Here is a 12823-nt window from a genome sequence, read left to right on the forward strand (position 1 = left end):
CCTGCCTCCTCATGTACTCCCATACACATCGCCATCACAGGTGTACCTCAACTCCCTCTGTGTTTGAATTCCTCCCTCATTGGCGCTGCCATGAGATACTTTGCAAATGAATATGTGCATGAAACACAAGGAAAAAGATAGTCAGTAAATTGGAAAACGAGGAAAGACACTCGCCATCTTCCTATTTCAGTAAATGCTTATACTGTTGTGATTTCTTACACTTTTCTCCCTCTAGGCGAGTGTATTAAAGCAGTATGTGTCTTTTCTGCTTTGTAAATGCCACCGGTATGCTTGAGTGAGGCTTAATAACGTGGTGGTGTTACAATCACTGCATTGTGTTGTCTTACAGTGAAACCAGCCATGTGCAATGTTTGATGCTGACATTTTCTTTTTGTAAAAGCATAAAGACAAGGACCTGTGTGGTCTCAGGATGATCACACTGACTCAACAAAAGTGTGGAGAGCTCAAATTCTTTTCCGTTGCATCCTGAAGGAGTGGAGTGATGGCTGCTGAAACCTAATCCACACAGTGGTCAGACTTGGCTGTTAAAATATAGGAGCTGACAGAGCCGCGTCACTCATCGAGTAACACTGATCATTTAAATACACAAAAGAACTTCCGAGCATACACCTCACCCCATTCCCTTTTCCCCGTTAACTCATTTCCTGTTATAATCACTGCCACCGAGTCTCAATCTCTGAACTCATTTTTGATGCTAATCACAGAATAAACAGCCGCGCTCGTTGGAGCAGAGGAAAACCACTTGCTTGACAGTGATGAGACACCAGGAGACAGTGAAGAAGAACGTTCCATAGATCTCAGATGAAGGTTCATCATTATAGCAACCCCATTCCAGCAAATGAACCACGATTACAATAACGTCGCCTAAACGCTGCCAGCTCAAGCAGAACAATCACATTTGGGGCGAGAACATTGGAGCGCCTCTTACACAGTGACCCCAGCCTTCTTCATCACTCACCTAGACTATTATAATCTGAGATTACGTTCCATTATAGGCCAGTGCTTTAAACCTTTGTCATTTAATCATGACCATCAGCTGAGCTAGTCTCTTGTGTCCTTTTGCAATAAAGCATCATCACTGGCGTTTCACCTCAAAAGATTGTATTGTTAAACAATACTAATCCCAATTTTTTGCATTCAGTTGCTCTCATTCTGCCTCCCTTGCTCATTTCTCCCAAACGCACACACACACACAAACACACACACGGCGCTCAAGTTTGAGTTTCTCTTGACTCAGCATTAGTGAAACCACAACCCTGCTGGCAGGTCGAGGATTGCACACGATGTGCTCAGCCTCAGTGGGACGTTTCCATGGCCTCATCGACGGATTTAAGTTAAACCATATTTCAGCAGCCAAGATGGATGCAATGTCACCACCTCCTACATCACACACACACACACACACACACACACACACACATGCAGGAGACCTAAGAACAGCATGGGGTCAGGAGTGAATGTCCACGATGCAACGCACGTTCACGTCCAACAGAAATAAAGGACAGATGCTGACTATTGCTTTTTTTTTTTCAAACCTCTGCCACCAAAACTTTTTCATTTGTTTTGCAACAACATTCAGCACCCCCACCCCCCCACCCCACCACCACCACCACCAACAACAACAACTCCCTCTCTCTTGTTTCTTCTCTTCCCCACACTATTAATCCCATAACACCAAACAGTGACTGACGCGATTCACAAGGCTTGTCTTTGTTGGTTATAAAGCCACGGTGAATGCATCTCCAGTTCTTTTTGTGCACCCGAGTGGACTCAAAGCAGAAGCTCCTCCTCTCCAAGGACCCTCCGATTACCTTTAAAATAAAGGCTGGGTGATGGGTGAGCTTCACTGATATGTAGGTGGAGAGCTAAGAAGAACGAAGAGGAGGAGGGTGATAAGCAACTGACTGGGAAGATCTACTGCTTTCTCTGACCAGCTTGCAATACCATGGGCCCACTGCTTAGCAACCAGTGGGTTGGCTGAACAGCAGAAAAAAATGCAAAGAAAAGTAGAACGACATAAAATAAAGAAAGGACTTGATTTGTAAACGCAGAAGGCCTGAACGCTGAACTAAAAAAGGCTCAGAGCTAAAACTTGCAGCTGCGAAGAACAAAAGCAGGGGTTGACAGGTGAAAGAAAAGACAAAGAGGAAACTTGCACGCTCTTGAACTTACTGACAACAAAAAAAAAGCAACCTTTTCTACATTCAGTTGAGCTGTACAAACAACACAAAGCAAACACACGTTTGAATATCACGGCCCAAATGATGATTTAATGTCTCAGCTTGTGATTTGTTGAGACCATTTCTTTTCACGTCCTATCATAACAAACCTCTGGCTGTCTGCAGGTTAATGCGTGTAAGAAAACTGTGAAAAGATGAGTCCCATTCAAAAGCAGCCCTAAAATGACACCCGGTTCTGCATTTAAAAAGTAATACATCTTAATCTGCTCGGTTATTCCACAAGTTATCAACAATTTTCATCACCTGAGCTGTAGCTGCTGTGAGTCATCACATGCATTCTTCAAAGAAGTCTTTTATTGAAGTTTCTTTATGTAGGTCAGGGAATCACAAGAAGCCTCATCAAATCTTCATGTATTGATGCTGATTTAGCACTTGATGCTAGACTGAATTAACTGGGCAAATACTTTTTGATTACAGCAATTAATCAGAATAAATCTCATTTTCTCTTTACATCATTATTAAATATTAATCAGTTAATGGAAACCAATCTTGGCAAGGCTGCAGCAGCGTACATTACACTGCACAGCCACAGCTCCGACTAAATGAACAAAGAAATGGTGTTTTTTCTACAACAAGGCATTTAATAAATAAGTAAATGGTGAGATTGTTTTTGTTTTACTAAACTGTAATATTTAAATTTTGTTTTAATTTTTTGTTGCTTTTATTTTCAAGAATGCGATTTCTAAATGATGCTCCCCACCTGTTTATGAGACAGAACCTGTAACTACCCCACCCCAACATGTCATTCATTCATATTCAGACACAACATTGTTTCCATGAGACATTTAACACATTAAAACTGTCATTTTGCTCAATTTACAACCAAATTATTCATCAACTTTTACCACTCCAGGTCGACAGGTTGATTCATCTGTTGCATGAGAGGACAATGTCACTCCCAAACTGCAGTTATAAAAAAATATAAGAGGCTTTCGGATTCATTCAGATTTGTTTTGAGTTCACTCAATCAAACATAAAGAATGTGTTTAAATATGACGGTGATTAATTGGGATCACAATAAAAAGTGTGAAAGTTTGGTTGATAATTACATCTCTGTTTAATTAAGAACTGTTGTATTTAATTTATCATCTTTCCATTGATACCATATCTAAAGGAACTTTAAAGTCAATAAGTGAAGCTGTTTGGAAGTATGTTTAAACTCTGTTCAGAATATTTTAAACTCGTTAAAGATAGTTATATATATACACATTTTGGGTTAACTTACCATCAGCTTGAAAGTACAATAATCCACTAACAAGGATGAGTGCTAGCGGACCCATAGTAGCATATTAAACATCCACAGCGGGCGCGCAAATCCTCAAACTCACTGCGGGAAAAAAAAAAAATAATCAGCCAAGACTCCAGACCAGTCCGCTCCGGGTCCTGCTGTCCTGCTGTCGGACAGGTCCTACTGTCCTACTCACTGACTGGAGCCACTTTCAGTGTCCAAAAGCAGAGAGGATCCATTTACCAGCAGTTCACCCGGAGCTGCTCGGGGTGTGAAGCTCCAGCTTCTCTCCAAAACTCACGCGTCTCCCAGAGCGCTCCAGTTTGTGTTCTTTTCTTTTTTTTTCCCCAAACAAGCTGACCCACTGAGGAAGCTGCTCCCCACACAGAGCCTTTGAGGAGCAAAAAAAAACAGAAGTCCAAGCAGGGAGACTACAAGACTTCCCCGCCAGCTCCTCGCTTTCCTCGCGCAGCGCGGCACCTCTCAAACCTTCAGCGACGTCTCTCCATGACTGAACCAACGGCTCGGCAGAGCCTGGAACCACGAGCCTTCAACTCTCACACTTACCCCCCCCAAAAAAAGTTGCTTAATTACAGCCAGTGTGTGACCCATGTGTGCTTAGTTTGGGATTCGGCGCTGGGGGTGTACAGTCACTCAACAGTTCATCCTGCTCGCGCTGCGTTGTGGTTGGAACAGCGCGGCCGCTAGGAGCGCACGGACTCTGCGCACCGGCACAGCCCGCAGCGCACCAGTGGCGCACACACAGACCTGGACCCGAACACAGCCGCGTTGAGGGGCGGTAAAAAAAAAAAAAAAATGCTGCTTGAAGACAGTTTGGATCTCAGTAGTTTAAAACAATGAATACAAAAGTGATAAGATAAGAATGGGCAAACCCATTTTACCCCAAACGCACAATGTTTATATCACAGCACGAGCACTAAACTGGCCAATATCAAACACAAAAAGTTACCTAAAATGATTTACTTTGACCCATATGTTTAACGGTTGCAGTGTACACGGTGGCATATTAAACCCAAAGAAGCACAAAGTCAACAAGTACATTATGTTGTTATAAGTTATGTTAATTATATTATTCAGGTCTCTCTTGTAAATGAGTCCTCGAGGCTCAATGGGATTTACCTGTCTAAATAAAGGTTGAATGAATGTGTTAACACAAAGAGAAAATGGTTTTTCTAGGCATTTTTTTTTTAAATCTATTATCATAGAATCTGCTAAATGACTAATCAATAGACTCAAACATAAATGTTTTAGGGAATCACATGCTGGTTGGTGAGTGAATGTTAATGTGCTGAGAGGCTGAAGCAGAATTGTAAATATGATCTTTGTCAGAAATCAATGAGTGATTGACCGAGTCTCTGCGCCAAGACGCGGAGAGATGCAGCGCTGCATATTAACAACAAACCCACACATGTCTTTATTTTTTTTTCCTTTAGAAGCAAGATGCCCAGAAAGATAAATTGCAGGAGCAAAAGCACTACAGCATCAATACAATCACAGATCAATTAAAACTTTAATTCAGAGTACATAAAGATTTGGATGCAAGCTCCTGATGGTCAGATGGAGAGGAGGTTTGTGAACTACTGTCTAACATCATGAGTGATCTGTTGCAAGGATCACCAGAGTTAGATATGAACTGTGAGCGCCCCCTACTGGTGACAGTTATATGGGTGTTGTCACTCCTGTTTCATTACAACCCAATTAAAAGGCATCCAGAGCCAACACTGATCTGATGAGCAGTAAAAATGTTTAAAGTAAAAAAAAAAACTGTGGCCTTGAATACATGCTGTTAACTTCCTGTTAAAATAAGTAGAACATAAATGAAACGTCATCACACCAAACAATTTTGCTGTAGAAAAATCCAAGTTTACATTTAAATAAAATTTGCCCATGTATTTTTTTATGTTATTTTTACTTATCTGTGGTGTTATTTTTTCTCAATGGTTAAATTGTTCCTCAGTCCCCATATTTACTCCCCCCCCCCCCCCCGCTATACTGTTATTTTAACTGATCTTCTTGTCTGCTTGTTTCTTGCCTTTCTTTTGTTTGCAGCTCATTGTGTTACACGCAACTGTATGAAAGGTGCTTTATAAATAAAATGTTCTATTGATAAGATTCATTGTGACACCCCTCCCACCCCAAAAAAAAAAACATGCTAAAATGTACTTTTTTTTTGTCTTTTCCAGAATTATTGCTTCATTTAAATATAAGTTTCTGCATCAAAGTTCATGCTCAATCATCAAATCCAATAATTCTCATTCCGGTCATCTGGACAGTTATTTTTTTTTATAGAGACGTTTCGCCCTCTATCCAGAGGACTTCATCAGTCTGAGGAGTTCCAGTTCCAGATGGAAGTCACTGCATCATTTTTCAAAAGAAAATAGTTCACAAGCTCATTGAAAGACGCAAGTGGTTAAATCTTGAACAGACTCAACAAAGGCAGGAGTGCAACCTAAACAAAACTCCTCGTTTCACGACTGACATCAAAGCCACGAGCCAGGTCCAAATGCTCCGTCATTGCATCTTTGTATTTCAGCTCCATCATGACAAAGTACAGCAGCTAACACCATGACAAAATGAATCAGGCAACTTGAAACACTTTTATCACCTTTCATAATAGCTTTGACTGCTCGTGGCTTTTCTTTCTCATGTTTGCTGAGCTGCATGCCAAAGCTTTGCTGTGTAAAAGGCCTGACTGGGAACTGCAGCGTGTCCATAGTTTCCTCGTTGGTTCCATGTGCACGACCAGGCGCAGTGATTTGTCGTCATATTTTAATATGTTTGTGAGCCGCACGCAAATGTTGTTTTCTCAGTGTCTCCACGGCGTCCTAGATTTTACCAGATGCATGGAGCCATGAACACATACATAAACAGCCAAACAGAAATTTATTGTCTCATCAGTGTTGCTGAAGGTTCAAGGCAAATAAAGGAGGGGGGGTTGGAGGGAATTGGAGAGAGGTCATTTACTAAGAAGAAAAGCCCACTTCAAACATAAACAATGGAGGCCTCATTGATGGAAAAGGAAGTAGAGTGTAATTCTCCCTCAAGCCCAGCCTTTTATTCCCCACTCTCAATCACTTTATCTGTTGCAGAGGCAGCGATATTACCCGGGTTTCTAAATATCAGCTCAAAGTGGATTTATTTTAATTAAACTGGAGGCTGTGTTTATTCAGGACACGGCATAAAGAAAATAAAAAATAAGATGAAAGGGCAAAGAAGTGGACTGATAACTCAGGCACCATGATATAAGTGTACGTCTTATTCCACTGTTCAGATATCCCCCCACCTCAAATCTTTTATTAGGTGGCATTTATAATATTACTGTCACACGGGGTCGTTCAAGGCTGATTAGTTGTTTTGATTAAAAATGGAGCACAGTCGTAAACACAAGCAGGTAAATGTGACGTCACCAAGGGCCGAACAGGGTGGTGGTTTGAAACAAATGCTTCAGAAACACTGACAAGAAAAAAACAACTTTTTTTTCATGCTTTTTTTCAGATTAGAGATAGAAAAGTTCAACAGATTTTAAAATAAATAACTTGCAATCCTTTTAAAAGTATTATTGCAAAGTATGAACTCAACCCTACTGATCTTTAACAAATGGTGCAGTTGGAGAAAGTGTAGTCCAGTAGTTTTCCCCATACACGAATATGCAATTCTGAAATGCATACTACGCACTTTGTGAAAACAAAGCACGCAGCTAAAGACACCAAACCAAGTCATGTGAACACATGACTGGCCCCCATCAGACCGGCTGTTTTCTGTGTAGGTAAACGAATATAACAGAAACAAACTAGTGTAGAATCTCAAACAAGACGTGTTCATGGAAATACTGCAGGGGATCTGCTGCTGAACGTAGGAAAAGAGACAATAAACAAGTAAAACTATCAAGACATAGACAATTAGACATTTTATTTAAAAAGTAGTTCATTTGTGGCACAGTGGCTCAGTTGGTAGAGCTGTTGCCTCTCAGTGAGAAGGTCGCCAAATCCAATACCGGCCTTTCTGGGTGGAGTTTGCATGTTTTCTCTGTGCATGTGTGGGTTTCCTCCCACAGACAAATGCATGCATGCTAGGCTGATTGGTAACTCTAAATTGTCCCTAGGTGTGAGTCAGAGAGTGAATGGTTGTCTCGTTTGTCTCTATGTGTCCCTGTGATGGACTGGTGACCTGTCCAGGGTGTCCCCCGTCTCTCGCACAGTGACTGCTGGATATGGGCACCAGTGACACCCCCCCCCGAAAATGAAGAAGTGGGTAAAAGATAATGGATGGATGGATGGATTTTAATTCAAACAATATGGTGGAGCATAAAAAAAACACTGAGGTTGACACTTTTACACACCACTTTGGTGAAAGTTCTTGATTAGGAAATTTACAATTTCAACATTTTAACTCCAACTTGGGTCCAAGGTGAGGTTCTGTGTCAAGTGGAGGAGTTCAAGTATCTCGGGGTTTTGATCACGAGTGAGGAAAGAATGGAGCGTGAGATTGACAGACAGATTGGTGCAGCATCTACAGTATTGCGGACTCTGTGCTGGTCCTTTGTGGTGAAGAGGGAGCTGAGCTGTAAGGCAAAGCTCTCTGTTTACTGGTTGGTCTACGTTCCTACCCTCACCTATGGTCACAAACTCTGGGTAGTGACAGAAAGAATGAGATTGTGGATACAGGAAGTTGGAATGAATTTCCCCCACAGGGTAGATGGACTCTCGTTCAGAGATAGGGTGAGAAGTTCAGTTATCTGGGAGAAACTCAGAGTAGAACCGCTGCTCCTCCACACCGAGAGGAGCCAGTTGAGGTGGTTCTGTCGTGTTCAGCCGTCAGGAATGTTTGAACCCACGTGCAGGAGGATGACAAGGACGCTCGAGGAATAAATAAAAATATATTTATTTAAACAAAACAAAATCAAAACGCTGACAGGGCAGCTACTCACAAATTAATCGGATGGACGGAACGGAAGGCTGAACACAACACCATAGAAGGACAATCCCGAGACAAAGACAAGACACCAGTGAACTGAATATATACACACACACTGATTAGGACAATGACAGACACCTGCAGTGATTAACATTAGACACAGGTGAGACAGGGGCTGAACACAAGGGAAAACACTGAGTGCTGGAAACAGACCAAACCCCCACAGGTTCAGGCATCTGGTAAGGATGCTCCCTGGGCACCTCCCTAGGGAGGTGCTTCGGGCATGTCCGACATGGAGGAGACCCCGGGGGAGACCCAGGACACGCTGAATAGAGTATGTTTCTCTGTTGGCCTGGGGACACCTTGGAATCCTCCCAGAAGAGCTGGAAGAGGTGCTGTGGAAAAATATGTCTGGTCCTCCCTGCTCAAGCTGCTGCCCCCGCGACCCAACTTCACAACAATCGGAAGATAATGGATGGATGGATGGAATGATGGATGGAATGATGGATGGATGGATGGATGGAATGATGGATGGATGGGTGGTATTTTAACTCTAGTCTAAAGGTTGTTTTAAAAATGGATCTTCATACTTTACTCAGTAAATCTAAGCATAAATAAGTACCAATAAAACAAAGTCGTCAAACTTCTCCAATCCAAACGGCTCTTCCACTGCTATTGATGTATTTTTAGTCACTTCCGCTGTTTTCAAAGGTAAAAAAACGTATAGTAGTTGGCAGCTGTATGCTAAATGTTGTGTACAGACTTTGAGATGGAATAACCAGTGATTAGTTTATTATTTTCATTCATTTTTGACCAATCTTTTTGACTTTGCAGTAAGTATTTTTAAATACTCATACTCAAATGCAAGAGGTGGAACACCTGGAGAGCTGGTGCAGAGAGAATAACCTTCACATCAATGTGAAGAAGACAAAGGAGATGATTGTGGACTTCAGAAGGAACAAAAACACCTACACCCCCCTGAACATAAGAGGATCTGCGGTGGAAGTGGTCTCCAGCTACAAGTACTTGGGTGTACACATGAATGACAACCTCAGCTGGAGCAACAACACCACCAGCCTGATCAAGAAAGCTCATCAGAGATTCTACTTCCTCAGACGGCTGAGGCGAGCTGGTCTGGGAAGCTCAGTCCTCACCTCCTTCTACAGGTGTGCAGTGGAGAGCATCCTGTGCTCCAGCATCAATGTGTGGCATGGAGGCTGCACAGCTGCAGAAAGAAAAGCTTTGCAGAGAGTGGTGAAGGCTGCACAGAAATCTGTTGGAATCAGTCTCCCCACCATCACAGACATCTACACCCCCAGATGCAGGAAGAGGGCCACCTGCATCATGAAGGACCCCACCCACCCAGCACACACACTTTTTGCCCCACTCCCCTCAGGAAGGAGGTTAAGGAGCATTAAGTGTAGAACCACTAGACTGAGGAACAGCTTCTACCCTGAGGCTGTTAGACTCATGAATATCTAACTAGAATAATCACTGTGAAAAACCATATCATGTTGCTGCTGATCTGTTTCATGTTGCTGCTGATCTGTTTCAATGTTGATGTGTTCATGCGTGCACATCTGCTCACAGACTCATGTTCATGTTTGTGCTGATGTTCAATGTTTTATGTTATGAGTGCTTAGTGTATATTTAGTTGATGTTTTTCTTAGTTCATATCTTAGATGTTATTACTGTTTTTCTTAGACATTTTATTGTTGGATGTAACTGGGACCCCGTGTACATAATTTCGCTCCACCACATGTACCACATGAGGTGCGAATGACAATAAAGAAACTCTGACTCTCTGACTCTGACAAATGTCACGTTAATTTTTATGAACTTTTAATTGACTAAAAATAATAATCAGGTTATAGTCATTGTTGCATAGGTTCAGTCTTTTAATATGAGCATTACCATCTCAATTTTCATCTCCTCCTAAATAGCATAGCATTGATTTAAGTTTAATATAACGTGTGCACCTTTAATGTTTCCTTGTCTCTGATGAAGGGCTGCAGTAGTTTACAGCTGAGCTCACGGTGAAACACCGTAACAACGTACAGTGTTGCTCTTCTTGTGGAAAAAAAGCTCAGCTGAGGATCAATAAGGGATCCCCAGGTAGATATTTTGATATCTACGAGACAATCAGGAGCGTGTGCAGCAGCAGCAGCAGCACACTCTGGGGATTTTCGAATGGCACGTTGCTGCCGAGGCATTTGTAGCATTTTAATTGCGTGTAACCACGGTACAATTCAGATGCAAACTATGAATCACAGGCAGACAGTTACAAAACATGTAGTTTCAGCAGAACAGCCTCTCCTGTGTGTCAGAGAGAGAAGGAGAAAAGTGTTTTTAATTGTGTGGCGGGTCAGAGGTTCAGGTAGCAGCATCACTCATGATCAGATCAGAGTGGTATTTAGGGAGCTCTTAGCTGGATATCTTTCATGGCTGAATATCCCCTTACTGAGTTTGGGTCTCTGTGTGGGAATGATTAGGAGCTGGAGGTTGGCGGAGGAGGTGTGTGATGTGTGGTTGGGTGATTAATGTAGATGTCAGTGTTGGTCCTCCCTCCACTGCTTCCTCTCTAGCATCCATAATGACACCTGGGGAAGGCAGAATGGGTCTACCTGCAGCCCAGGGTCCCTCAGCAGGGCATGATTCTTCCCCATGATCCTCCTCTGTCAGCAGTCCTGTCACATGGGCTCGGATCAGACCCTTATTAATGGGCCTCTATGTCAAACATAGATATTAAGCTGTGCTTTGCTCTGCACTAGCCTCAGCAATAACACCCACACAAGCACGTACATACACTGACACATTTCTAAACCATGCTGTGACAGACACAAACACACACACACACACACACACACACACACACACACACACAGCTTAGCATCCAACACAATCATAACTTAAAACATTACTACATGTGTGCTGACAGTCACTGAAATATTATGCCTTCTTTAGCAAGTTTTACCTATAAATTCCAGCATGACTAGGAGTCCATAGATTTATTCAATATCTCTGTTGCCTTCCTTTCCTTCAACTCTTTATTACGCATAACCCAGGATCATATGGGGCGGAAAAAGTGACAAACCTTTTGATCGTGATGTCTCAACACAAACCACTCACCTCAGCACTGAGTAAAATCTACGCAGTGTCGAAAAGGAGTACAGTAAAGATTCAGTCAATTTTTTTTTTTGGAAATATGGGAGACAAGCACAACTAGAGAAATTGCATTTCCTGAAAAAATGCAGTGTGAATGCTTATTGCTGAAGAACTTGCTGAAAAACAGCTGAAATTAGCTAAAAACCTGCTGAAATGTAGCTGAAATGAAAGAATGAGCCTAAGTAAGCAGAAGAAAGCAGAAATAACATATATTTGCTGAATTAGGCTTAAATAAGCATAATTAGCAGAAGGATTAGTAAATTAGCTAAAAAAAAGCTGATTTTTTGTTGAAAATTAGCTAAAAAAATGCAGAAAGAAGCTTAAGCTATGCATGCATCAGGCAAGCATGCATCAGGAAAGCTTAAGCTACAATTTGCTGAAAAACAGCTGAAATTAGCTAAATAGCTGCTGAAATGTATCTGCAACAAAATAACAAGCCTAAGTTAGCAGAAGAAACCATAAAGAACACATATTTGCAGAATGTGGTTTAAATAAGCGGAAATGAGCACAATGATTAGTAAGTTAGCTAAAAAGTTGAAATTAACACAAAAAAAGCTGAAAAGTAGCTATGCAGAAAGAAGCTTAAATTACTAGAAAGAAGTGGAGAAAGCACAATTGTGCCCAATTAGATTGAAAGACGCAGAAATGAGCATAAAAAAGTGAAAGTTATTGGAAAAAAGTATAAATTTTCAAAAACAAGCAAACAAACAAACAGGTGAATAGTATCTAAAAAAGCAGAAAGAAGCTTAAATTACCAGAAGCAAGCAGATTGAACATTTTTGATGAATTAGTCAAAAAAAAAAAAAAATAGATGAGTGAAAAAAAAGTGGAATTCACTGAAAAAGCTAGAATTTGCATAAATACCGTAAGTTGAAAGCAACATAATAAGCTGAAATTAGCAAAAAAAAAAGTTAGAAGAAGCACAACAATGTTTTAGTTAGCTGAAAGAACCTGAAAGGAGCACAACACAGCTGGAAAAAAACAGCTAAATTTAGCTGAAAGTAAAGTTTGTTTTCTCAGTCATCCAGGTATATAACAACAAAAAAGGTTGAATCATGTCATCTGGACTTCGTTTTTTTTGTTAAAAAGAAATGTTTCGCCCCTCATCCAAGAGGCTTCGTCAGTCTGAGGCCTAGCCATCTGGTATTACCCAGAAGCCACCCTGACTCTTGTGTTTCAAGCCTGCCTCAGATACCCCTGAAGTCTGGCCTTTTCACTAATGGTTTCAAAAACA

At 41.4% G+C, this 12823-nt stretch overlaps 1 protein-coding gene across 1 annotated transcript in view; it reads right to left on the minus strand.

The window, feature by feature from the left end:
- The window catches only part of LOC119410949 (roundabout homolog 2-like), a 12063-nt gene extending 8522 nt beyond the window's left edge, over positions 1-3541 (minus strand). The window contains exon 1 of the mRNA XM_037677868.1: positions 3487-3541. Coding sequence (XP_037533796.1) covers positions 3487-3541 — 55 coding nt within the window. The remainder of the gene's footprint in view (positions 1-3486) is intronic.
- Between the last annotated feature and the right edge of the window lie 9282 nt (positions 3542-12823).

This window comes from Nematolebias whitei, chromosome 6 (assembly GCF_014905685.2).
Source record: "Nematolebias whitei isolate Nwh7 chromosome 6, NemWhi1, whole genome shotgun sequence".
In the NCBI taxonomy this organism is placed as follows: Eukaryota; Metazoa; Chordata; class Actinopteri; order Cyprinodontiformes; family Rivulidae; genus Nematolebias; species Nematolebias whitei.